At 48.0% G+C, this 27292-nt stretch overlaps 1 protein-coding gene across 1 annotated transcript in view; it reads right to left on the bottom strand.

Moving 5' to 3' along the window:
- ZSWIM8 (zinc finger SWIM-type containing 8) overlaps window positions 1-27292 on the bottom strand; it is a 55098-nt gene that overhangs the window by 21776 nt on the left and 6030 nt on the right. Inside the window, exons 2-9 of the mRNA XM_060236658.1 lie at window positions 17669-17822; window positions 12540-12634; window positions 8899-9071; window positions 5802-5909; window positions 3542-3623; window positions 2104-2224; window positions 665-866; window positions 285-460 (exon numbers count right to left, since the gene is read on the bottom strand). Of these exons, the coding sequence (XP_060092641.1) occupies window positions 285-460; window positions 665-866; window positions 2104-2224; window positions 3542-3623; window positions 5802-5909; window positions 8899-9071; window positions 12540-12634; window positions 17669-17822 (1111 nt within the window). The remainder of the gene's footprint in view (window positions 1-284; window positions 461-664; window positions 867-2103; window positions 2225-3541; window positions 3624-5801; window positions 5910-8898; window positions 9072-12539; window positions 12635-17668; window positions 17823-27292) is intronic.

The following is a 27292-nucleotide window of genomic DNA, read 5'->3' as shown; positions in this document are numbered from 1 at the left end:
TTCTCTCCTCCACTTTTTACTCACAGAAACCCAGCCTGGAATACTGTGGTTGCCTAGCAACAGCCACTGAGGTGTTTGTTAAAGCTACGGGCACTCCTTTTATTATTTTCAGGTTTTTAAAAACCCCACATTGTATTTTTCTTGCTCATTTACAGCTCCGGTCACTGAATTTCTGTATCCTCAGACTGGGTCAACTTGGCTATCAGAACACAGATGAAACAGGGGGTGAAAAGGAATCTCAGTTCAGGGACTGACTGCCTAGCACTTTGAGAATTCCAGCCTACCGGTGAGGACTGATGGTCGGATCCAAGACAGCCAGTCTCCAGAGAACCACCATCTCGTCACACATGCTGGCGCAGGCGTGAGCAGCCACTTCTGACTGGCCATTGCTGCGGCCGGTGTGCCCACTGGCACTGCTGTGGGACGCGGATGTCCTGACGCTGTACCACCATCCAGTTATCTAGGCAGAAGGAGACAGACATGTCAGAGGCACAGGCCTCCCTCCCCAAAACCCTGGGAACCAAGGAAATGCTTCCCATCCGCAGAAGGTCCTCAAACAGACCCAGAAGTCTGTGGTTATACATACCCGCTACACCCCCTCGGCTTCTCACACCCCCAAGTTTCCTGCCTTCCCCCGCGCCCCCGACCCAGAAAGATCAAGTACCTGTTCATACGTCAGGCATTGGTCTGTCAGGATTTCCAACAGAGGGGCCGCATTGGTATCCCTTCTCTTGAACATCTCCCGGACGATGGAGAGCAGGTTCCAGATGCCCTCGGGCTCCCTGCCTCGCAGGGGGCGCAAGAGGCAAGCCCACTCCGCAGCTGCTGGGGGCTCCGTGGAGGAGAGGTACATGGAGTTCACATCACTGGCAGCGGGAGGAAAAAAGAAACACAGGGCAGTAAAAGAAAAGCCATTTCTGAGGCAGAGAAAGTCTCTACAGCAGAGGTGTCAATCATACAGCCTGTCTATCAGGACTTTTATCCAGTCTGCAAGCATGTGAGGGAGGGAACAGGAAGCTGCTTGGAGGAGCAAGCAAGAGAGCCACTTCAACCGTGGCTTCAGTGCATGGTGGAATAACCTCCTCTGTAGAGGTTTACTTCAGTGTCAGCCTCCAGAGGGGGCACCCTGTGCGTGGCATGCATCGTTTCTGGTGGCACGGGGGTGGGGGGGAGACTCACAGGTCTCAGTGATCCTACTTAACTGTGCACAGAGATCCCCCCCACCCCACATGCAAGGAGAAGGACTCTCACATGCTAGTTTTCATTCATGTGGGCAGCCGTGTTGGCCAAACTTGCTCAACATGAGAGCCACACAGAATAAACATCAGACGTTTGAGAGTTGCAAGACATCAACGTCAGATGTTTGAGGGAGGAAGGCAGGCAGATAGATGGGGGGCAGGGAGTAGATGGGGGAGGGAAGATGCGGTGGAAAGAAAGCACCACCCTCTGTCCCCGATCTTGGAGAAATAAGGCCAGCCACATCAAAGCCACCCCACAGACTCCTATGTTGGCAAGATGGTGGGCCAACAAGTCATGGTCAACTGTGTCCAACGCTGCTGTTAGAGCGAGCAATAACAGCACTGCCACCCCACCCTGAACCAGCTGTCTGTGAGAGCGACCAGCACAGACTCCATCCCACGGCCGGGCTGGGCTGGAATAGATCTGGGGTATCCAAAGAAGTGTGCATGCACATGGAAGCAGCTTAAGCCCAGAATTAAGCTTGATGGTCTTAAAAATGCCACAGGACTCCAACATGGCTAGTTTTCAGACAGCAGAGAGGGTTTTTTTTTAAAAAAAAAATGGGGGTCATTCAACCATGCCCTGTTCCCCGCCCACCCCCCGGCAGCCTGCACTGGCCCTGTAGGAGAAGAAGGTCCCCATGCTGGGAAGAGACACAAGAATGCAAGTACTAATTCAGCCACGGCCACTGGAACTGCCACCTCTGCCAATAAAGAAGAGGCACTGCCAACCCACTCCAGCCTGAGAGCCATCCATCCAGGGCAGCTCACCACCAGCAGGCTGCCAAGGACGTGGCAGGCCCACAAGGTATAGCCTGGAGACCACACTGCGCATGGTCTGGAGGGACAAGGAGAGAGGACTTACCTAAAGACGACAGGAGAAGGACCACAAAACTTGTGCAGGGTTTTCTTTATGTTGTCGCTTAACGTTGATTCATCCAAGTACCAGGTGCTTTGATCTGAGGCCGAAGGACCAGCCGTGGGATCTGAAAGCGGGGGGGGGGGGGGGGGGGGTTGTCACAGTTTGTCAAGAGCAGGGAGGACTCAGAGACTTGTAGAAGAAACAAGAAGGCATAGCTTCATTCCAGAAATGAAGCTGTTGTCCCAAACCACATTTTTCAGGGGGAAGGGGGGCTCTAACCCATTAATAGAGATGTAAAATTTCTGGAAATTTTGACGCTCAGAAAAAAATGCAGGGTTTTTTCGGGGAAAGCAAAATTTTTTGGAAAAATTGAAAAAAAATGCTACGTTAGCACTTCTTTATTCTTTTCCAGAATGAAAGTCATTCTGTTACTTTAGGGACATAAAGTATGACTATGGACAATTTTACTTGGCATGAAATGATCACAGCTAGCATATTAAAAATATAGTGTATCCAAACAATTATTACAAACAGATTAGGGTTTGTAGAATCTTTCGGGCTCAAGTGCCGTGTTCTACTGGAGAAAGTTTTCCTTCCAGACGTTCCGTTCTCAGCTGCGGAGAACATCCTCAGTGGCGTTGCAGCCGGAGCAGGCGCTCTGACCTTCTTGGCTGCTGTGCATCGAGTGGGGCCAGGGCTGCTGGAGAGCTGCTATTTATAGGCTGGAGAGGGTGTGATGAAAGGGCAATTGGTTTGTGGATGTGCCCATTGTTTGGTGGGGCTGCCTGGAAGGGTAGTGATAAGGAAACTGGCTGTTGAATGTGACCATTGTTCTGTGTTAATTGCTGGGAGGGTTGGAAGGGGTGTGAAGATAAGGAAGATGGTTGTTGACTGTGCTGATTGTTCTGTGGAATGTGCTGATTCTACAAACCCTAATGATGTTACCAGCCGTGAAAACCTGAAATCTTTGATTACAAACAGAATTTACTTTTAAAACAATATTTATTTGTAATTTTAACACATGGAGCAACAATCTCCTGAACTGTTTACTAGTTTATGTGGAACAGACAAAAAGATTTCCACAAAACAATTTTTAAAAATTCAGAAGCAACAGTTATTTATGTTTCCTCTCCACAGTATTAAATAAAAATAAAAACCTCATTCTCATAAAAAGAACTGAAGAAGGGGGAAGCGGATAGAAGGGAGTGGAGGACGAAGTTTCAATGAATACCACAGAATGGATTTATTTCCTTCTCTTCTCCCCAGGCTCCACCGTTCTTGCCTCCATTTTATTCTCAGAAGAGCCCTGTGAGTGAGGCAGAGTGTGTGACTGGGCCAAAGGCAGCCAGCAAATGTCTGCCAGGATTTGAACCTGGATCCACCAGCTCCTAGCCAGCCACTCCTCCACAAAGAATCCCAACAGCGAGTTTCACCGTCTTACCAGGGGCTCCACACACAGTGTTGATGGCCGTCGACTGAGAGGACAGGAGCTCATCCAACAGGCGCTGAGCAGTAGGGAGGATCTAAGCACCAGAGGAGGGAAAAGGAAGGCTTTGTGAGTGATGACGATGACATCTGCCTCCCCCCCCCCCCCCCAAAAAGAAGAACTGTTAACCATTCCTATTTTGTGCTCACAAAAGCAAGAGGGTGAAAGGGGTTACTTTTGCCACAAAATTTCTGCCCGGCCCATATGCAGGAACCACATCTGTGAAACAGAACGGAGAGGCTGCAGAATTCCTCCATGCCTGAATCCACTCCCCTCCATATCCACCTACTGCCTGCTCCTTGGGACACTCCAGCAGAGGCAGGAGGCCCAACATCCCTCACGGCGAGGAAGGGAAGGAGGCTGAGACCCACTTGCTACAAGGAAGCCACCTCCCTGGTTGGAAGGGAGGGAGATGCCAGTCCTGAAGCACCCACCCGAGGAGAGCTCAGCCCAAGAGGCCTGTGAGGCAGCACACTCTGGCCCCAAGGGCAGCAGCTCCTCACCTCCCTGGCTTCTCAAAGGGCACCTAGGCATGGAGAGCTCCGCCTCTTACGTTTCTAAATAAACCTTTCAGAGGTTTGCAAAATGGTACAAGGTGAATCAGGCTGCTACAGACATGAGCCAGTGGGTGCTGATGCAAGCCTCCCCCCCCCCCCAACTGGAACCGGCAGCAAGCCAGATGACCTCAGTCAGGCACTGAGACTGAATAGTGGGGAAATGAGAAATCCGGGCAAAAAAACTACCAGGCAAAAATATATCTTTTCTTTCATCTGCCTGCATATGCCATTTGCTCTCTCGCATCCCTTTTCTCTGACATCTCTTGTTGGGAAGGCAGAACTTTGCCACCGTCACTGTCCCAATATTATCAACACCGTACTTTGAGATCACTGGATGGCACTGCCGATGATATCTCATTGATGGTTGTATTTTTAAATGATTTATATATTGTATTGTATGATATCATATAGCGCTTGTTACTGATTGTTTCATGATTTTACATTTTATGACCATAATGGTTTGTGAGCCACCCGGAGCCCACTTGCGGGAAGAGGGGGCAGGATATCAATCCAACAAACAAATACATGGAGTTTGTTTGCAGAGACATTCAGTAACTGAAGCAGAGAAACGACTTTTAAAATCTTAATACCAAAAAAAAAAAAAAACCCCAGTTAGACCTGGAGGGTGGGGAGGAGGAGTTAACAGCTCCCCTGCCTGGGAAGGCCCCATTAGGGAAGGATGTTGGCATTTCAGACACATTTGACAGGGGGATGCCCTGGAACAGAACTGAGTCGAAGCCATATTCAGCAAGCCAGTTCCCACCCACCCCCTGTAGCAGCTCAGTCAGCTTCTCATTTGCTTCCCAATGCTATTACCAGGGAGGGTTATAACCTCCCAGGCCCCAAATGCCCTGAGCCCACCTCTCTTAGATACTGCAGCCCCTCTCCCTGCTAAAATCACCTGCTTTCTTGAACCTGGGATGGGTAAATCAAACTCCAAAATCCCAACAAGGTTGACCTGCCGGCTTTGCTAGGGGCATCCACTTAGAGACAGGGTGTTCTCTGTTTCTCTGCAACATTTTCCTTGCCAAAGAGCAAATCAGCATAAAGGGCGTGAAGATAATGATATTGGATTTATATCCCGCCCTCCACTCCGAATCTCCTTTACCTTCCCCCCTCCCCACAACAGACACCCTGTGAGGTGGGTGGGCTGAGAGGGCTCTCATGGAAGCTGCCCTTCCAATCATGCCTGGTGGCTGAAGAAGACCGCAGATGTATACCCCACCCCTCTCTGAATGAGAGTCTCAGAACGGCTCACAATCTGTCTTTATCTCCTTCCCCCACAACAGACACCATGTGAGGTGCGTGGGTCAGAGAGAGCTCTCCCAGAAGCTGCCCTTTCAAGAACAACTCCTATGAGAGCTCTGGCTGACCCAAGGCCATTCCAGCAGGTGCAAGTGGAGGAGTGGGGAATCAAACCCAGTTCTCCCAGATAAGAGTCCACACACTTAACCACAACACCAAACTGACTCTCTGTAGTCTGTGGCCATTGCTGTCCAAAGAATCACACCAAAAAAAGCACACACAAGAGGAAACATTCCACCTGGTGCACAAGGCTGGAAGGAGGCGGACTCAGCAAAGAGCCCCCTTGTGGAATCTGAGGGAAGCGCAATGGGGGGGGGGGTTGGGGGCTGCACCCGGCTGCTGTCTCCACTCACCTGCTGGGGGAGTTCACTGATTAAGTACTGGGCAAACTTCTGCAGCTGATCTCTCTGCAGCCGAGACAAGGACTCTGAGACGGGGGCTCGCAAGCACACAGCAGATGCCTGAGGAGGGGCGGGGAGAGAAAGCAAGACCACTGCTGTAATGTCCTCCCAAGACTGGATACAACTACATGTGAAAACCGATTTCAGGAGCAGAGACCTCATTTAGCATAAGAAAGACTGGAGGATATCATCTAAGAATCACAGCAAGAACATTTAAGAGACTGCAGTCAGAATATACACTTGGGTGTAACTAGCTTTCTCAAAGTTGCAGCTTTTGGTTTGTGTCAAGAGGTCACTTTCATTTTTCTACCCAATCCAGTATGTTTTCCTGGAAAAGAAGACTTCTTCCATTGTTCAGCAGCAGTTCCTTCCCCTGAGGAGTGTTCAAGACTGCAGTCGCAGCAGGCCAAAAGGGTAGCATCCACATACAAGGTAAGGCACTCAACTACTAGAAGCCATTTCCAGCTAGCCAACAGTTGCCACCTCCAGTTGTTGCACTCGGGTCTGTTGCTGTTAGTCAGCTGACGTCAGTGGAGAGGGAGGGCCTCTGACATGGCAGGCCTGCACTTACACCCTCCTTCTAAGCCCACAGAACTGCACTGAGAGCAACTCAGGAAAAGGTGGCTCTGCATCAAGGTCCCTCGCCCTGCTGTTTAGCTTTCAGGTTGATCCAGCCAACCTAGAGCAGGCGGCTACTCTCACTGCAAGACAGCAATGCCAAGACTCTTCCATCTAAATCCCTCCCAGGTGGGTGGGCAGGTTAGAGCGCAGCAGCAGAACGACATCTGAGCCCAGCAGCACCTTAAAGACCAAGGGCATTTCCCAAGAGTCAAGACTCATGAAATCTCACAAGAGTGGCCTTGGACTCACAAAAGCTGGCACTGTTGGTCTGCGGGGTGCAAATTTCGTTCTGCTGATTCTCAAGTTTCCACATCTTATCCACTTAAGAGTGAAAAATGTTGGAAGCCCAAAGCAGTGTTTCCATGGGGGCTTCTTATTAACTCCTAGATCATATAACAGAATGGTTTTGAGGTCACAGGAAAGGAGCCCCTTCTAAGCAACTCTCAATGGGGGGGGGGGGGTGGCTTCGATCAATCGCTGGCCAACCAGAAGCCAGGATCTGCTGCTCACTGACCTCTCGCTCTTAAATTAATTTTAGTTCACTGTTCTAAAACAAACCAGACCTGAAATATGCCACTTAAAGCCTTGAAGGGTAATCAGAAACAAAAGAAAGCTGGGGGTCTCCCTCCTGAACATCGGCTGAAGCTACACAAACACTGCTGACTCTCTCCTAACAACAACATTTCTATTAGAAGTGATGTTTTAAAATTGAAAATATACTTTATTTAATCAAAAAGTATCATGACAATAGGATAAAAATTAATAAAAAGAAGCAAAATATGCAATAAGATAAAACACAAAGAGCAACTTTACATAGAGCAATGAAAGAAACTTGCAGATAAGGTAACCTTAAGTGAAAACGAAAACCGTGTTAACATAGAAAATGATGCAATGGCCTTTTAATGGACCAATGGTCAAAAAAAGGTACTGTAAGACAATAAGTATGCCAGAAATAAATAACCATGTACTCAGAAATGGGAATGCCTGAACCAAGAGAAAGAGGGAAGAGATATAGTATTGAAAAAGGTAGATAAAGAAAAAAAATTAGAGGTGCTGAGGGGCTGCCCTGCCCTGTACAGTCCCCACTTCTGTTCAGTTAGAACAGAACGCCAGCTGACCGTCCTTGGATTTTAGCCTCACATGCAGTTCTGCCGGTTTCCCCTCCAGTCACCTGCTACCCAGCAAAGCCTCCAGTCAAGCACATCTTTATGGTGCAACAATATGTGCACATCCTCACCTCCATCTCTGTGTTTTTCCACTTCTTCGCCCCTCCCCATTCCTTATAGGAAATGGAGCTCTCAAGATTCAATAAAGTGCTCTGCGAGTGACTCCCAAGAATGTAGCAGTGGAGGGAAGACATTACAAGCTATTCCCCTCAGCCTCCTGCTGCCAAAAAGCAAGCAGTTGACTTCAATTAGTCAGATTCTGCGATGAAGGGGACTTCCCAAAAAGACCAGGAGTCCAGAGTCCAAAATGATTTGGAAAACTTTCCACATTACAAGAAAGTTGCTTCTGTGCCTGAAAAACAAGCTATGCTTTGAGCTGTTCTCTACAAACCAAGATTCCGAACTAGGACTAAGCCATGGTTTGGAATCACAGTTTGAAAGGAGGGGCACAAGCCAGAGTTTGTGACTCCATGTATCACAGCAGATCAAGTCTTTCATTAGTTTCCACACAAAAAGAGAGAGCACCGAAGTCCAAGGACCCACCGATGCAGTCCATACAGCAACAAAGCACAGTTCTCCAACCTGACTGCTGCAATGTATAAAGAAGTATCTGAAGCCCATTCCACTGAAATTCAAAGCCTCCCTCGCACAGAATTGCTTCTCTCTTTGAAAGTTGAGCTATGAAAGTTTCAAATCAACCAGCCCAAAGAATCATGAAGCTCGTTCCATAAGCCAAGGGGTTTAGCAGCCTCCGAATGCCACTGGGGGATCCTTTCTGACCAGGCACAGGAGTCAGCTGTTCAAAGGCTGGGGAAGTGAAAAGCTCTGGTGAGCTTGAAGGAACCTCAGCAGCTCTTTGGCCCCCATGCTTCCTTTCCTAGCCTTGTGAAGTTCAAACAGCCAATTCCCCTCAAAGAAGGAAAGTCCATAAATGTCCTCCAGTGAGGCATCAGGATGCTCAGAAGAGAACACAGCATGGATTTTTGCAGCTTTCCCAAGAACCAGTGAAAAAGATAAACGTGAGACATGCCAGCGAAGCACACTGTACCTTCTCTGCCCTAAGTCTGAGGCAGTCAAGGATGGCTCCGCAGACCCTTAACGGAAAGGGCCAATGGCAGAACGCCCACAAGTCAGATTCTGTGTGCATCGACCCAACAAGCAGAATGACAAACGGACACACCAAGAGCTCTGCAGAACACCTCCCAGGTCCCAGCAGCTACACAGAAGCGCAAGGCAGCAGGAAGTCGTAAGGGTGGACCTACGTTGTGTATCCGGAAAAGGCAGAGGGCCACCACGTGGGCGCACCACTTGGCCCCCGCTCCACAGGTGCAGCTGCAGGACGTGATCCGGCACCTGTCAAACATCACTGCCACATTGTATGCGCCTTTGGGGGGCACCATCTGGGGAGGCACCACGGTGGCACTCAGGTGGAAACCTGTTGGGAGAACAAGCGGGAGGTTATTCATTCATTTATGTGATTTACATACCACCTTCCCCCCATGAGGGACTCGGGGCGGTTAACAACTTATAAATACAATTCTGATAAATACAATTATATATACACACATGCACACAGAGATTTCAAAATTTAACAATAAGCAACAATAATCCCTAATCCAGTTGCATCTAACATTCTGTATCCTTCCCTAGAGAGGGGAGATGGGTGGATAACTGCTGCTCTCCTCAGCCATCAGCCTTAGTAGAACATCTCTGTCTTACCAACCCTGCAAAACAGTTTTAGGTCCTGCAGGGTACTGATGTCATCAAGCAGAGAGTTCCACCAGGCAGAAAAGGCCCCGGCTCTGCTTGAGGACAGCTGGACGTCTTTTGGGCTGGGGATCACCAAGGGATTTTTAACTCCAGAGCAGAGGATGTTAGAGCCTTGTGGGATCTTGCCCAATTCCGCAAGGCCTGTAAAACAACACTGTTTTGAATGGCCTTCAACTAAAGTACAGAGTTGCTTGACATCATGGTATGGAACTTAGCACCAAAATTGTTTTAAAATTGTTTAATATTTTAAGTGCAATTGTTAATTTTAACTGATCTTATTGTAATTGTTCTTATTGTAATTGTTCTTATTGTTATGGTTTTGTTGTTTTATTGGATATTTAATGTTGTTAGCCGCCCTGAGCCTGCTTCGGCGGGGAAGGCGGGTTATAAATGCGAAAAATAGACAAAATAAATAAATAAATAATGCTCTGGGGGGGGGGGGTGCACTGGGACAAGTAGTCCCATATTCTGTGGTACAGAGATCTTACCCCACACACAAAAAATCCACTGCAAACAACACCTGCTCAGTCACCAGTCAGCCACCTCACCATCTGCCACTACCGGCCTCTTCCATTTCAACACAAATCTCAAGCACCAGGAAGACATATGGGAGACCACACCTTGTGAACAACCATTTTATTTATTTATTTATTTATTTATTTATTTATTTATGTTAATTTGTAGTCTGCCATTTCCCATGGTGGGCTCAGGGCAGATTCCAACGTAGTAAACCGTTAAAACTAACAAAAAGCAGTCTAACAGGTAAAAAGTAAAACAATCAAACAATTAAAGCAGACTAAAAGATTAAAATAGAACAGAGTTAGTTCAAGGCAGCAGGGGTGGAGTTCAGCCATGGCAGTCGTGGACATCTCACTTCAGGCATCCTTGGCCCAGCCTAGATGTCCAAAAGTATCAACTTTATCAGCCCAGTTTTAGGCAATCAGCGCAAGGAGGCCAATGTAGATGGAATAATAGGATAAGGACGTCCGCCTGCCTCAGCCATAGGTCTGGCGGAACAGCTCCGTCTTACAGGCCCTCCGAATGGTAACAAATCCGGTAGGGCCCGAACCTCCACAGGGAGCTGATTCCATCAGGTTGGGGGCCAGGACCAAAAAAGCCCTGGTCCTGGTAGAGGCCAGCCGGACGTCCCTTAGGCCAGGACTGGTCGAGTACAACAACCTCCGGGGCTCATATGGGGATAGATGGTCCCACAGGTATGCCGGTCCCAGGCCGCAGATCCGGTACTCGATTGGTAGCCAGTGCAGACTGTGCAGCATTGGCTGACTGCTCGCCCGTACAGGCGATTCAGGCAGCAATCGTGCTGCCGCATTCTGCACCAGCTGGAGCTTCAGGATCAGCCTCAAGGGCAAGCCTGCACAGAGTGAGTTACAGTAGTCCAACCTGGAAGTGAACTTTTAATTTAAAGAGAATAAACCTTCAGAGAAGGAATTGCCAACAGCAAAGATTTGTATTTAGGTGTTTAATTTAAACAAAATCACTCCCCACTGACATCCATTAAATTACCCAGAGCTTTAAGTACTTTACAGTCAGGAACATTAATAATTCTGCTAGTTTACAGATGGGGGGTGGGGAGGTTATGATAGTGCAGCTGAAGAAGATAAACCCTTTGCTGGAATATGATCCCAGCTCAACTCATGCCCAAGCCTTCTCAAGAGGCAGAGATTTCCCATCCCCAGAAAAGGTTTCTCTAAGTAATGAGGCTCTATGAGGTCTGAAAACACTGCAGCAGGCACTGATGGCTTTAAGGACAAAAGACGCCTTCAGATGCTGCAACTGAAAGAAGGGGCAGGATGGGGGGGGGGGACACATCAATGTCATACTCCTACTTGCACGTTTACATGGACTACATTACAGGGACTGGAAAGGATTTTTTTTTAAGTTTGGTTTATAAAATTGTTTTTACACTCCTGTCATTGGGCCTGAGTTGCTTAGGAGAAAGGCAGGCACATAAACGTTTCAAATAAGTATCTTGCCAGTAAGATCAAACTCACGGGGCCATTTGTCTTGCAAGATCCCTGTTGGAGATTTATTTGGACACCCTTGGTTAGCTAATTTTATATTAATTCAGAGATTCAAGCCTTTACCGGCCCCAATTTATTTATTTTTATTTACAACATTTATATCCCACCTTTCTGCCTTTGCTAGAGCTGCCTAGATGGCTATTCAAAACAAACAAAATAAAACCACAATATAAAACCATCACAATTAATCCACGCCCACACCACCCTCCTACACTAGCAAATGGGCCACTTCACATCCATGCTATGCGGATGACACAGATCTAGTTTCTCTCTCTTAGAGGAGGCCTTAGAAAAGCTGGAGGCTCCTACAGCGTAGTGGTTAAGTGTGCAGACTCTTATCTGGGAGAACCAGGTTTGATTCCTTCCTCCACTTGCACCTGCTGGAATGGCCTTGGGCCAGCCATAGCTCTGGCAAAGGTTGTCCTTGAAAGGGCAGCTGCTGAGAGAGCCCTCTCAGCCCCATGCACCTCACAGAGTGTCTGTTGTGGGGGAGGAAGGGAAAGGAGATTGTAGGCCGCTCTGAGACTCTGTCCTTGAAAGGGCAGCTTCTGGGAGAGCCCTCTCAGCCCCACACACCTCACAGGGGTGGGCCACTGAGACTCTGTGGGCCACTGAGACTCTGAGATTCAGAATACAGGGCAGGACAGATATAAATCCGATATCATCGTCATCTTCTTCTTCTATAAGGTAAAACAGTTAGTACATTTTCAGAAAAGAAATCTGGAAGCAACATTATACTGGTTGCTTCCTCTGTAATCATTGCCAGGAAGATGAAAACATCCAGAATTTCTTGAGCCAAATTTGTAGTCCCTATGAAATGCATTCTTAGGGCTATCAGCCAGCCGCAGGTATGTACCATCATCTGGAGACTCCACCAAACTGGATCCGGGCCGCAAGGGCCAGCTGATACCAGTGAGGGCAAGAATCCAGTGCAGAGGGACCAGGTGGGAAACCACTAAGCCATCCAACCCAGGAACCCCGCTCTTTCCAACCCATCCAACAATAAACCCATCCCCCACTTCCAGGCCATATGTGACCCAGACTTCAAGTACTGAAAAGCAACATGAACTGGTCAGCTTGAACCACTGTACCTATCTGCAGCGGATCTTTAACGGCTCTCATTCGGAAAAGTTGCTCTCCCCTCTGGAACTCATCTGCACTGCCGTTTGCCAAGCAGGAGTATAACCTAGGAGAAGTCAGTAATTCAGCTGTCAAAATATTCTTAGATGGAGATTGATACACAGATGGATAGAGTCAATCAAGGAAGCCACAGGGGCCCCCAGTTTGTAAGACCTAAGCAAAGCAGTTAACAGCTGGACATTTGGGAAGACGTGAATTCACAGGGTCACCATAAGTGGGAAGTGAACTGAGGAAACATGACGCCCACCCACCGCACAGCAGCAATGTTCCCTCTAAGCTGCGGAGTCTTGTGAGCAAAAATTCTGCTTTGTGAGCTCCTGGCATTAAAGATATGATCGAGCAATTTGGCGACTGCATCAATTAGTTTGCTTCGAGGCCGTTTTTCCTGAACAAAGACAAAAATGCATGAGCCGGAGGCTAAAAAACTCTGAGCTAGCTCACAATAACTCAGCTTAGAGGGAACACTGCACAGCACTCCACATTGTACCTTGGGAAATGTCTAAAAATGCACAGGAATCACCAGGAGCATCAATGGGCCATAATCTTTAAGTTGGGGGCCCTTCCTACATTTCCCCTATTGGGAAATGTGAGCTTTGGACACATCTACAGATTCATCTGAAGAAACAGATGCCTTTTAATGGCAACACCTGGAAGCAGCATTTTTGCAATAATTTATGGAAAAAGGGAAAAGTTTCAAACTGTTTATTTTTAGTTTTTAAACAGAACATGAGGGTTTAAAAAAAAAGAAAGAAAATGTACACAAAGATAAGAAAACCTGAAATGATGGCAACAGATGGGCCTCAGTAAATCCTACCCCGCAGCAACTGATCTGAACCACCAGCCCATGCAGAATTAATTTAACCTCCCCAAACAAAATAAACAACAAAAAGCAGATGATGAAATCTACCCTGCATGTGCTATGCCCTGCTGTGCGTTAACAGCCGGATGCTTCTGTCTAAACTTAATCAATTGGGGTTAGAGGTAGATGATTTTTCTACCGCTGATGAGTCATATATCTTCAGATGTATTAAACTGAGACTATGGGAATCGGAGGATACGAAATTACGGCCAACTGACCCTTATATTTGCTCTCCAGCTTCCTTAGGTCTTTATGCTTTTTGTGGCAAAATGCCCAATTATCTATCAGACCTAACCACTCCAAGTCATCGCAGGGCATTTATGTTGGCTAGACTAAACGCGTTTCCCTCCAAAGTTTTACAAGGGAGATATCAGCGAGTCCCTTTAGCCGACAGACTTTGCTCCTGTGGAGCAAATACCCCAGACTCAATCCAGCATATATTGCTTGATTGTTCTTTATACCATAACCTCCGTAAAGATTTACTTGGCAAGCTTTCTTTTTCTCCAGATTTGTCTATTCTGCCACCCTGTTATTATTTATTGAGTGATACTGAGGGGGTGGTTAGTGAGGCTGTGGCAAAATTTCTGGCTGACATCCTTAAATTTAATTCTGACCATGTTTGAATGCATCTGTAAGCTCGGTTTTATCTTGATTTTATCTCTAATGTTTAAATTTTTATATTCTGTGTATTTTTATCTGAATCTATTATGCCATTAAAGGTTTGGTATGGTATGGAACTGCCGGATGTGTCATATTTTGATTTTTTCAGGGGTTTGCCTCTCTTGCTTAAGAGAACCTTGATTTATTTTTACTTTTTAAATTGCTAGCACAATGATTATTCTTTTATTCAACGGGTTAAGAAAAGCCTGGTCACATAAAACCATCCTTATAAAGAGAATGTGAAAAGCTCCCTCACCACCACCTTTTTGCATATCTGGATCTTGGAGAAACAGGTCAAGAACAATAATTCCATCAGATTTTGCTAGAAGTAATTGGAGAAACGTTTCAAAGTGCATCTGTACTGGTGGGAAAGAGAACCTCACATTCTGGATCAGTGAGTGATCCAGGAGAGGCTAAAGTGACATCTGTATAATTAGCAAACACAGGTTAATTTATCTGAAACATTATCCCTTTTCCACTCAGTACCCTGATGCTGGGCACTTCCAGGGGTAAGTATTTAGCAAAGCCTGGCTGTGCTTATGATTCGCATGTTCCTTCTACAGCAGTATCTTATCATTGCAGCAATATGGACCTGATTTCAGGAAAAGAAAGCATTTTTTTTAATAGGAAAATAGTATATATGCAGGCTACCTGTGTGGAAATCGGGTAATGTATTATGTCCCTGATGTGCTTAATATTTCAAAAATATTATGAAAGCACCTGTTCTTTTGTGATGCTGAATTACATTGCACATCTATGAAATCCAAATGTAACTAGAAAATACACTGCCCCTAAATAGGGACCAAATTCCTTAAGGGAGTGGAGGTAGAGTCACCTCTGGTCCTTCTTAACAAGGATTCCTTCCTTCCTCCTCCCACCCCTGGGAGGGCCCTTCAGTGTGTTGTCTCCTCATTCTTTTCACATTCCAAATGCCTTTCATTTTATTGTACTCCTTTTCTTTGTTGACTGCCTTCCCTTGAACTGGAGAGCAGCCCCAGTCAGAGACCAAACACATCCAATCCACTTGATTCTGGACAGGGAGGTCAGAATGCCATCAAACGGAGAGCGGCTTGGCACAAATCAAATTTTGACACAAGATTTGTCATGAACTGGGCCCGGTTCATGGTTTGCGAGCCTCCGTTCATGCCTTTCTCTATACGAACCTCCCAGGACTGCCAACGTGGTTTTGGAAATTCGTGGGGGGAAGTTATTTGATTTGATTTATTAGATTTCTATCCCGCCCTCCCCACCGAAGCAGGCTCAGGGAGGCTCACAGAAATAAAATCCTAATAAAACATTTATTATACATTTAAAATAATACAACATTCAGTAATATAACAGTTAAAAAACAGTTTGGTGCTAATATTGTTAACGTCTGATGGCATTCAGTGCTCCTAGGTATCCTTTTATTGCTACATGGGGGGGAGAGGCAAGTGAGAGTGGGCAAGAGGGATCGCTGAAATGGCATGCATCTATTTTAGTCTAACAGGCTGAAACAGATGCAAGCCACTTCAGCAATCCCTCTCACCCCCTCACCCCACTTCCACATGTTCCCTTCTGCACCTCCCCTTTTCCATTTTGTGCTCCTTCCTCTTGATGCGGCCCACCTCAGCTCTGAACTAGCTAAGCAGAGGGAGTCGGAAACAGAGCAGCTTAGAGAGCTTCGCTTAATAATTGTGGGGGAGGGGCTGCAGGCGATTTGGTGAGAGCTTGCTTTTCCCCATTAGGCTATTCATTTTTATTCCTAGCAATTTTGTCTGCAGTGAATCCATTTCCTTCCTTGCCACTTTGCAGACTAAACTGTCCAACATCAGAATGGAAGTTTCGTGCCCCCCTCAGGAGGGCCGGGGGGGGGGGGGGAGAAGCAGAAACTGCCCATTTCATCTGGATCCAGCACAATATATTTTGATAGGTCTCTGGAATGTGCCTCGAATAATCGTCAGTTAATTAAACGTTCATTTTTTCTGCCTTTTATTCATGAGTTGCTTGCTCAGTGTGTTTCTGCATGTAAAAGCTGTAAGTCTTTCCCCGCCTCCCACAGATCAAAAAATCAGGGCCCACTGCAAGCCTGAGGAAAATACCAATTTAGCTGAAAACCCTAACCCAGGTGATTGGGGGTGGGGATGGACGAAGGTCACTGGTGGAAGGAGGAAAATGGAGCAGGTGGGGCAATCAGACAGGGGGTGGAAACACCTAGAGGACAGCTGGGCAAGGAAGTGGGGCAGGAAGGGACATCAGCTAGATGGTTAATAGGCAGGGGTCATGAAAGTGCAAGTGGGGGGGGGAGAGGAAGGGAGGGGAGGAAGGCTGGCAAGCAGAGAGAGAGCAAGAGGGGAGCAGAGGCCACCAGGGTGGGGAAAGGGATTTCTCCACCCGTCAAGTCCTTGCAAACTACCCCCCTGTCCTTTCCACTGTGTCTCAGTAAACTAATAGATCCAAGCGGGCAGCCATGTTGGTCTGAAGCAGCTGAACAAAGCAGGAGTCAAGTGCACCTTTAAGACCAACCAATTTTTATTTAGAATGTAAGCTTTCGTGTGCTCTTAAGCACACTTTATCAGACGAGGATATCACACTTTATCGACTGCGGGGTGATATGATAGAGGTTTACAAGATAACGCATGGGATGGAGAAAGCAGAGAAAGAGGTACTTTTCTCCCTTTCTCACAATATAAGAACTTGTGGGCATTCGATGAAATTGCTGAGCAGTCAGGTTAGAATGGATAAAAGGAAGTACTTCTTCACCCAAAGGGGATATATATATATCCAACATGATCCAACATGGCTTCTCTTATGTTCTTATGAGGAATCCAGCACAGTGAGCAAAGCCATACATAGCTGAGCAAAGCCATACATAGCTGGTAGGCAGTGGCCCAGAATGCAACATGGGACAGATTTAAGAGCCAATGAGAGTGAAGTGAAATTATCTGGTAGGCAGTGGTTTAAAATGTAAAATGGTACAATGACAGAATAGTAAAATTAACAAATTGAGCAAACCTTTGGATCAAAGATTTTGTTAAATAGTAAAATTTGTTGTTAATTTTACTGTTCTGTCACTGCCTACCAGATAATTTTACTTCACTGTCATTGGTTATTAAATCTACCATGTTGCATTCTGGGCCACTGCCTACCAGCTATGTATGGCTCTGCTCAGCTCTGTAGGGCTTTGCTCACTGTGCTGGATTCCGCGTCTGATGAAGTGTGCTTAGGAGCACACGAAAGCTTACGTTCTAAATAAAAATTGGTTGGTCTTAAAGATGCACTTGGCTCCTGCTTTGTTCAATACACTAATGTGTAACTTTTGAGATACAGCCTTGACAACTGCTTTTGAAACATTCCAAAAGTGCTCTTACGGAAGTTAATACCGAAACAAACTGTTAAATCTCTGTTTATGAATCAGTCAAGGAGCCTGCCATTACAACATGCAATTTGTTTGGAAATGTCATTCAAAAACCAGTTTTTAAAAAACCCACACAGCAACAGGACTCTTGGCTTCACTGCCGCTGCTATGGTACACCAAGCGGATTCCAAAGTGCACAAGAACGGCGAGACAAAAGAGCTCACCTGATGTCTTCCTCGTTTTCTGGGAAGCTCCAAAAGGCAATGCGAAGCTGCAGCTGTTCAGGCACAGGCGGGTAGACTTTTTCCACCACCTCAAATGGAATGTGAAATGCCACCTGTTTGGCAGACAGCTCCACCAGGGGGATCACCAGCCCATCTAAGGACACAAGCACAAAGAAGTACTTAAAATCCACTGGATCGTGCAGAAAGTAAACCGAAGCTGCACCAAAGCAAACTGAAGTCGGAGATGCCATCAGAGATGCCACCTGCTCCCACCCACAGGGAGGGCTTTTCTCCACCTTCCCACATTCCATGAGGAGTTGCACAATCAGAAGGGCCAATGGAACAGAATCCCGACAGAGGCTGCTCCTTTTCTCCCCACTGCAGGGTTTGGGTCCGTCCAACCCACACAAACTCAGGTTTCAAATCATATCAAGCAGCTGGCAGGTTGGTACAGGGTTCGGCAGATCCCAGGCACAGGGGGGCCATGGCACCTCGAAATTCCACTGGGGCATCAAATATTTTCATCAGCCATTTATTGTTAAGTGCCTCTGGAAAAGGAGAAGGAGGAAGAGGGGGAAGAGGAAGAACAACAAGAACTGCAGATTTATACCCCACACTTCTCTCTGAATCAGAGACTCAGAGTGGCTTTCAATCTCCTATGTCTTCTCCCCGTGAGGTGAGACACTCTGTGAGGTGGGTGGGGCTGAGAGGGCTCTCACAGCAGCTGCCCCTTCAAGGACAACCTCTGCCAGAGCTATGGCTGACCCAAGGCCATTCCAGCAGCTGCAAGTGGAGGAGTGGGGGATCAAATCCCGTTCTCCCAGGTAAGAGTCTACACAATGAACCACTACACCATACTGGCTCTCAGTAGAAGTACCAAGTTTATTTAGGTGAGGGACAGAGGGTCGCTTTCTATTGCAATGGGGTTACCCCGCATTTATTTATTTAGTGCAACACTTTTGTTACAGCTTTTCAAAATGACAAGAAACTGGACAATGTTTTGTTTAGGTTCTGCAGTGTAGTCACTGGAATATGAAATCCCAGAGGAGGAATTCTTGCTCCTAAAACTGAGGAATATTTATTTGTCAAGGCACCAGCAACCACAACACTGATCCGATGACTGAAGTGATGTGAGGTTCCCAGATATTATATTGGGGAGGGGAACAGAAGCATAGAGGTGCTTTGCAATGGATCTCAGAAAGTACGTGGAGCTTAAAAATGGGTCCCACTACAAAAAAAATTAATACCTGCTGACTTAAACAACAAGAGGAGGAGACTGGATTTATACCCTGCCCATCACTACCTGAAGGAGTCTCTGAGGGGCTTCCAATCTCCTTTCCCTTCCCCTCCCACAACAGGCACCCTGTGAGGTAGGTAGGGCTGAGAGAGCTCTGACAGACACTGCTCTTGAGAAAACAACTCTGCAAAAACTTGTGATTGACTCAGGGGAATCAAACCCAGTTCTCTCAGATAAGAGTCTGTGCACTTGACCACTACAAACTGGCTCTGTGTTGTAGAAGTGTGGCTGGAAGCAGCCATCTGAAACCTTCAGACGGCCCTGAATGAGGCAAAGAGAAACAGCACAGCTGTCTGACTGAAACACTTGGGGGATTTTCTCTTGATTCTGGCAAGGGTCATGCACACAGCCCAAAACTGTTTTTGAACAGACTTAAATACATTAGGAAAGTAATAGAAGCTGGACAATGCGGATAGATCCAGGTGGGCTGCCCTATTGGCCTGAAGTCACAGGATAAAATTTGAGTTCAGTGATACCTCTAAGACCAACAAAGTTTTATTCAAGGTATAAGGTTGCACGTGCAAGTACACTTCTTCCATGTATCAAAGAGTGTATAAAACTTGTTAGCTATTAGCCACAGCATATTGTTGGAACTCTCAGTCTAGGGCAAGAGATACTCTTGGTGCTTTGGGGGGGGGGGGCACAGTGGGAGGGCTTCTAGTGTCCTGGCCTCACTGAGGAACCCCCTGATGGCACCTATTTTTTTGGCCACTGTGTGACACACAGTGTTGGATTGAATGGGCCACTGGCCTGATCCAACATGGCTTCTCTTATGGTCTTCTGTCTGGGACAGTGATACACTGTATTCTTGGTGCTTGGGGAGGCACAGTGGGATGGCTTCTAGTGTCCTGGCCCCACTGATGGACCTCCTGATGGCACCTGGGGTTTTTTGGCCACTGTGTGACACAGCGTGTTGGACTGGATGGGCAACTGGCCTGATCCAACATGGCTTCTCTTATATTCTTATGGCCTTAAAGGTGCTACTGGACTCAAACTTTGTTGACAATGAAGAAATCTTTTTGTGGTCTAAGACAGCATTATTCCCATTCAATGGAGGCACCAAATACACCCTGAGCAGATTTGACAAACATGCATGAACATTAACTGTGCATGTTCTAAGCTCTTTCCCTCAAAGTCTTCTGCATGAGCAGGCAATTTTTTCAGCTTCTCATCTAAATGTGTTTTCTGTGTGGAAGACTCATAAGAGTTGAAAGGGACCTCCAGGGTCATCTAGTCCAACCCGCTGCACAATGCAGGAAATTCACAAACACCTCCCCCTAAATTCACAGGATCTTCATTGCTGTCAGATGGCCATCTAGCCTCTGTTTAAAAACCTCCAAGGAAGGAGAGCCTACCACCTCCTGAAGAAGCCTGTTCCACTGAGGAACCGCTCTAATGGTCAAGAAGTTCTTCCTAATCGATCATTCTATGATTCTAACTGGAGACTGTCCATTAGTCTTGGACTAGAACTCCTCACCACAGCATTAAAACTTGCTCTGGCCACAACCTGGGAGTCTCCCCCAAAAAGAGCATCTTCTAGCTCCTTCTCTCCCACAGACAAGAGCTCTGATTCAACCACCAGTTCTGTCTCAGACTGCAGTCAGACTGCCTACAACTCCCATCAGTCCCAGACATTGGCCATGCTTGCTGGGGCTGATGGGAGTTGCAGGCAAAAAACATCTGGAGTGATACCGTTGGCCACCCCTGCAGTAGGCTGAAAAGATTCCTCTCTCACTGCCTCTCTTAAAATTTTCACCCTCGTTACCATGGAGGCTGTTATCCAATCACAGTGAGTTCCTCCAGCTGTCACTCACTGAGACTTCTACCCAGTCCATCACAAGTGCACTATGAACATCTGGATTGGGTCCAATCTACACATAATACTCACCTCAGGGAGTGTGGCTGAAATAAGGTTGCCAGCACTGCAAACGTAACACACTGCACACTCGGCTACTTGGAACACTTGTGTCATGCAGAGGGGCTGCACATTACTCCCAGCACCCATCCAAAACCTACCCACGACTCAGGTTGCCCATGCAGCCAGTTGGGAGAGATGTCATAGTCTGCAGCATGTGGGTGCTTTTCCAACCGATCTCCAGGCAGCTGCCTCCAGCAGCCACCGTATGTGGCAAGTGAATCAGCAGGTGGCAAGCAGGTCGGGAGTAGGCAGAGATCCCTGGGTCACTGGCCAAACTCCTAGCAGACCCACCTAGATCCTGTTGGCTGCTGGAGCTCTTCCCAAGGTCCAGCACTGTTCCAATCTAAGAAGGCACTTATTCACATCTTAAGATTCATTTGTTGTCCCTTAGGAAACACTGTGCATTCTTATAATTTGGTTATTTACAGCCTGCTTTTCTGGCTAAGGCTCCAGGAGGATTCCACAGTGTAAGCCACGTAGAAACAACAGGATGGGACATCCAGTGAACAATACAACTGGGTTTGAATCACAGAAATCTGAAAAGCAGAAATAGAACCTTTCTGCCCTTCCATACCACGACCTCTAGAGGGCTAGATGAGAAAAACTTCTGCAGGACATACCCAAGGATACCTGGGAAGGAACAAGAGCCAGAAAGCTGTGCCCATCTACCACTAAGAGTATGAAAGAAAACATCTTTTTGGAGGGTCTATGGTGTGTATTATGCAGTTCTACACTAGAGCACAAAAGGCACAAAATATGGCACTGGACACAACATTCAGCATTCCACTATGCCCTGTTGTTGGCCCTCCAGGGGAATTGGTTGGCAACTGTGTGAGACAAGAGGCTGGACTAGATGGACCCTCCCTGGTCTGATCCAGCAGGGCTCTTCTGAAATTCTTCTCAGGGGAAGGCCTCTCTGCCCTGTTGTTGGCCCTCCAGAGGAACGGGTTGGCCACTGTGTGAGACAGGAGGTTGGACTAGATGGACCCTCCCTGGTCTGAGCCAGCAGGGCTCTTCTGATGTTCTTCTCAGGGGAAGGCCTTGGGTCTCTGTGCCCTGTTGTTGGCCCTCCAGAAGAACTGGTTGGCCACTGTGTGAGACAGGAGGTTGGACTAGATGGGACACTCCCTGGTCTGAGCCAGCAGGGCTCTTCTGGTGTTCTTCTCAGGGGAAGGCCTTGGGTCTCTGTGCCCTGTTGTTGGCCCTCCAGAGGAACTGGTTGGCCACTGTGTGAGACAGGAGGTTGGACTAGATGGACCCTCCCTGGTCTGAGCCAGCAGGGCTCTTCTGATGTTCTTCTCAGGGGAAGGCCTTGGGTCTCTGTGCCCTGTTGTTGGCCCTCCAGAGGAACTGGTTGGCCACTGTGTGAGACAGGAGGTTGGACTAGATGGGACACTCCCTGGTCTGAGCCAGCAGGGCTCTTCTGGTGTTCTTCTCAGGGGAAGGCCTTGGGTCTCTGTGCCCTGTTGTTGGCCCTCCAGAGGAACTGGTTGGCCACTGTGTGAGACAGGAGGTTGGACTAGATGGGACACTCCCTGGTCTGAGCCAGCAGGGCTCTTCTGATGTTCTTCTCAGGGGAAGGCCTTGGGTCTCTGTGCCCTGTTGTTGGCCCTCCAGAGGAACTGGTTGGCCACTGGGTGAGACAGGATGCTGGATTAGATGGACCCTCACTGGTATGATCCAGCAGGGCTCTTCTGATGTTCTTCTCAGGGGAAGGCCTTGGGTCTCTGTGCCCTGTTGTTGGCCCTCCAGAGGAACTGGTTGGCCACTGTGTGAGACAGGAGGTTGGACTAGATGGACCCTCCCTGGTCTGAGCCAGCAGGGCTCTTCTGATGTTCCTCTCAAGGGAAGGCCTCGGCCTCTCTGCCCTGTTGTTGGCCCTCCAGAGGAACTGGGTGGCCACTGGGTGAGACAGGAGGCTGGACTAGATGGACCCTCCCTGGTCTGATCCAGCAGGGCTCTTCTAATGTTCTTCTCAGGGGAAGGCCTCGGCCTCTCTGCCCTGTTGTTGGCCCTCCAGAGGAACTGGTTGGCCACTGTGTGAGACAGGATGCTGGACTAGATGGACCCTCACTGGTATGATCCAGCAGGGCTCTTCTGATGTTCTTCTCAGGGGAAGGCCTTGGGTCTCTGTGCCCTGTTGTTGGCCCTCCAGAGGAACTGGCTGGCCACTGTGTGAGACAGGAGGTTGGACTAGATGGACCCTCCCTGGTCTGAGCCAGCAGAGCTCTTTGGATGTTCTTCTCAGGGAAAGGCCTTGGGTCTCTGTGCCCTGTTGTTGGCCCTCCAGAGGAACTAGCCTGCCCCTGTGTGAGACAGAAGGTTGGACTAGATGGGACACTCCCTGGTCTGAGCCAGCAGGGCTCTTCTGATGTTCTTCTCAGGGGAAGGCCTTGGGTCTCTGTGCCCTGTTGTTGGCCCTCCAGAGGAACTGGTTGGCCACTGTGTGAGGCAGGAGGTTGGACTAGATGGACCATCCCTGGTCTGAGCCAGCAGGGCTCTTCGGATGTTCTTCTCAGGGAAAGGCCTTGGGTCTGTGCCCTGTTGTTGGCCCTCCAGAGGAACTAGCCTGCCCCTGTGTGAGGCAGGATGCTGGACTAGGTGGATCCTCACTGGTCTGACCCAGCAGGGCTCTTCTGATGTGCTTATGAAGGCCTCAGCCTTTCTGCCCTGTTGTTTGCCCTCCAGAGGAACTGGTTGGCCACTGAGTGAGGCAGGATGCTGGACTAGATGGACCCTCCCTGGTCTGACCCAGCAGGGCTCTTCTGATGTTCTGACATTCTTAATCTCAGCTCCCATTAATTTTTCCTATCTGTAAATTAATTTCACATGCACACTATTGTTTTAGCAAAATTATTTAAGAAATTTATATCCTGCCTTTCTACAAAAAAAAAAAAAGTGTACAGGAAGTACCTTACAAAAAATAAAAAAGAATTCATTTATTGGATTGTCTCTTAACATCTGCCTAGCCACTGGAGGGCAGTTTCCATAAATGAAGCCAGTGATACTGGAGGGCCTCCATTATTCCAGAAGGCTCTCAGCATTTTAAATGCACATCGTTTAATTTTATGAATTTTGCTTTCTCTTGTTATCATTTGGACAGCTTTCCTTTGCAGGAGTCCGCAAACGAAGTCAGCAGGTGATCAGCGACCAACAGAAATTTAATTCTAGTAACCAGCAGAGAAAACCTCCTGTATGCTCCAGCCAAGAAGTAACTCATTTTGAAAATGCTGCTGGCAACAGAAGGAGGCAGGGAATTCTTCTTTCCAAATGGCACCAGATGACACCTGGTCCTGAGGACCAGCATTTTAAAACATAATGGGCTGAAAGAGGAGGCTTTTGACACCGTCCTCTTGGTGGGCAATGGAAAAAGAAGGGACCTGCTCCTTTAGCAGCAAGGGAAGACACAAGCTGCTGCAGTCTGCTGAACAGGGCTGCTTACCAAGCCCAGTCAAAGGGAAGACCACCTTTGGAAGAGCCCACCCCTTTCCCTTCACTCAGCTCTGGGGCTGACTGTCTTTAGATGACAAGCCCAGATCTGCTTATTTCACAGGCTTTTAACCATTTTCTCACTATCCCAATGCTGGCATTTCACGGATCTATCTTTCCTGGGAGGAGGGAGGTGTCACTTTTTTAACTATCGCAACTGTTCTTAATTTTTCCTGTTCTTTATTTTTTCAGTAGTAGGTTTTAGGGTCGACCTTGGCTTGGTTTGTGCATGTTTTTTAAAATGAATCTGTATTTGAAGTCCCTCATATGTGAATGAGGAGAAGCTGCCTCAAAATATTTTAAACAAAGAAAGTTATTTTAAGTAGCAAGAATAAGAACATCAGAGAAGCCATGTTGGATCAGGCCAGTGGCCCCTCCAGTCCAACACTCTGTGTCACACAGAGGCCAAAACCCCAGGTGCCATCAGGAGGTCCACCAGTGGGGCCAGGACACTAGAAGTCCTCCCATTTTTGCCCCCTCCCCAAGCACCAAGAAGACAGAGCATCTCTGCCCCAGACATAAGAAAAGCCCTGTTGGATCAGGCCTGTGGCCCATGCAGTCCAACACTCCGTGTCACACAGTGGCCAAAAAACCCCCAGGTGCCATCAGGAAATTCACCAGTGGGGCTAGAAGCCCTCCCACTGTGCCCCCACAAGCACCCAGAATACACAGCATCACTGCCCCAGACATAAGAACATAAGAGAAACCCTGTTGGATCAGGCCAGTGGCCCATCTGGTCCAACACTCTGTGTCACACAGTGCCTAAAAAAGCCAGGTGCCATGAGGAGGTCCACCAGTGGGGCCAGAACACTAGAAGCCCTCCCACTGTGGGCCCCTGCCCCCAAGCACCAAGAACACAGAGCACCACTGAAGTGAGGGTTAGTGTATTTGGGGATCATCATTCAGGAAGTCCTCAAGCAACACACACTTGAAGAAACACATTCTGTGCCAGCCCATGAGGGCAGGGGAAGGCCTCTCTGGTGCAGCCAGTGTCCAGACTCCCCTCTCTAGCAACCATGACAATAGAAACTGCCGCTCAGACAGGAGGCAGAGGAAGAAGAAGAAGGTATTGGATTTATATCCCACCCTGTACTCTGAATCTCAGAGCAGTCACAATCTCCTTTACTTCTCCCCACCCCCCACAACAGATACCCTGGGAGGTGGGTGGGGCTGAGAGAGACCACCCAGAAGCTGCCCTTTCCAGGACAACCTCTGCCAGAACGATGGCTGACCCAAGGCCATTCCAGCAGCTGCAAGTGGAGGAGTGGGGAATCAAACCTGCTTCTCCCAGATAAGAGTCTGCACGCTTAACCACTACACCAGACTGGCTCTCAAGAAGCATTTTCTTTCCTTAAAATTCAGCTGCCAAGCCTAAGAGGTTGTCTCTCCATCCCCGGCCTCCACTACTTCCAATCATTAGCTCCCCTTTCCCTGTTTAACATCCAGTCCAGGGGTCCCCCAAGGGCACAATGGCACTCTCCAGTACCCTTCCTGGTGCCCATCTAGTGTTTTTAGAAAGTGACTATGGCCAAGCGTGGCTTTTGTGCAGCGAGGCTTCTGACTGGCTGTGCAGATTTTTTAAAATGTCGCTTTGGCAGCAGCTGCCACCACAGCACCAGGATCTTCACTGTGGGACACTTAAAGGGACTCATGACAGCCCTTTGGGGACGGGCTTCAACCCAGGAGGGCAGGAGGAGAAAGACGAGCGCATGGATGAGTGTGAAGCGACTGGGTTGAGGGGGCGGGGTGTCCCAAACCAATTCTGAGTTTCCAGCTTCCTCCATTCCACAAGGGCACATTCTGAAACCCCCAAGACCTCCAACGGGGCAGCTGAAAGGGCACATTCCAAGTGACACAGAGTGAAATTCACACCAGGCAGTGGACAGAGAGGTGTATCCTCCAGGTTGCGCTGGGAGCCTGGCCCATTTCTGGCTCATTCTAACCCTCTGCTAAACACGATCCGAGCCAACTATAGTGTAACTACAACCACTTCTCAAGGCACCTTGGATATAATTTGATGGTTGTGGTCACCTTGTTCTTTAGCAGAAAACGTGTACTTTTAACAGCTGCACAACAGGCCAAAATTCAATAGGCAAAGCCCTCTGCAATTCAATGAAGAGAAAATGTCTCTGTTGGGCAGCTGTTTGAGGATAAGTCATCTGCTAGCTCAACGCCTGCTTCTGCAAGAGAGACTGAGACTGATTCCCCATTATCAGTCTTCAACCAGAATAAGCCTGGAGCACTAATTAAAAACAGAACCTGACATTAGAATTTGAGACCTCAGCCCACTTACCTGAGTGCTTCTCCAATTCAGTATTACTTCTGCACAAAGGCTGAGCAGCAAGGAAAGAAATCTTCACATCTGGGAAGGCGGGCGGGGTTTCCCTGCAGAATCTACTTCGCCCTTTGACCCTGCCCCAATATTTTTGAGAGCAGCGCCACTGGCTCCCCTAGTTGTGTCCCTCAAGTGGCAAAGCAGTCCCCCCTCTCCTCCAACCTGAAGTATCCCTGTTATCCAAGGCCTCTTCTCCACTGGCCACAGATCGCTCCTATCCATAGATTCCTGCAGGGGTGCTGAACTCATCTGACATAAGTGAGACCTTGTTGGGCTGAGATGGCCCCCCCTCCCCACTGCCCCGCCCTTGTTGATATTAGAAGCAGCTTTGCTTCTCCCATCATTTCTCTCCCCTCTCAATACAGAATATGGCCGCCTTGGTCCCTTTCAGGAATGGGGAAGCAAGAGGGATAGTCTTTGCACAGTTCGAGAGACTCAGTTGAGCTCTCTCAGTGGAAAAGGAACTCCGTTCCTCCCACCTCCACCGGAATCATTTTAGTAGTTTGTGCTGCAAATGGTCTTCTAGAGCAGGGGTGGCCAACAGTAGCTCTCCAGATGTTTTTTGCCTACAACTCCCATCAGCCC

The sequence above is a fragment of the Heteronotia binoei genome, chromosome 4 (assembly GCF_032191835.1).
Source record: "Heteronotia binoei isolate CCM8104 ecotype False Entrance Well chromosome 4, APGP_CSIRO_Hbin_v1, whole genome shotgun sequence".
Lineage (NCBI taxonomy): Eukaryota > Metazoa > Chordata > Lepidosauria > Squamata > Gekkonidae > Heteronotia > Heteronotia binoei.
The sequence above is the reverse complement of the archived record's forward strand: the minus strand, read 5'-3'. Positions and strand labels throughout refer to the sequence as shown.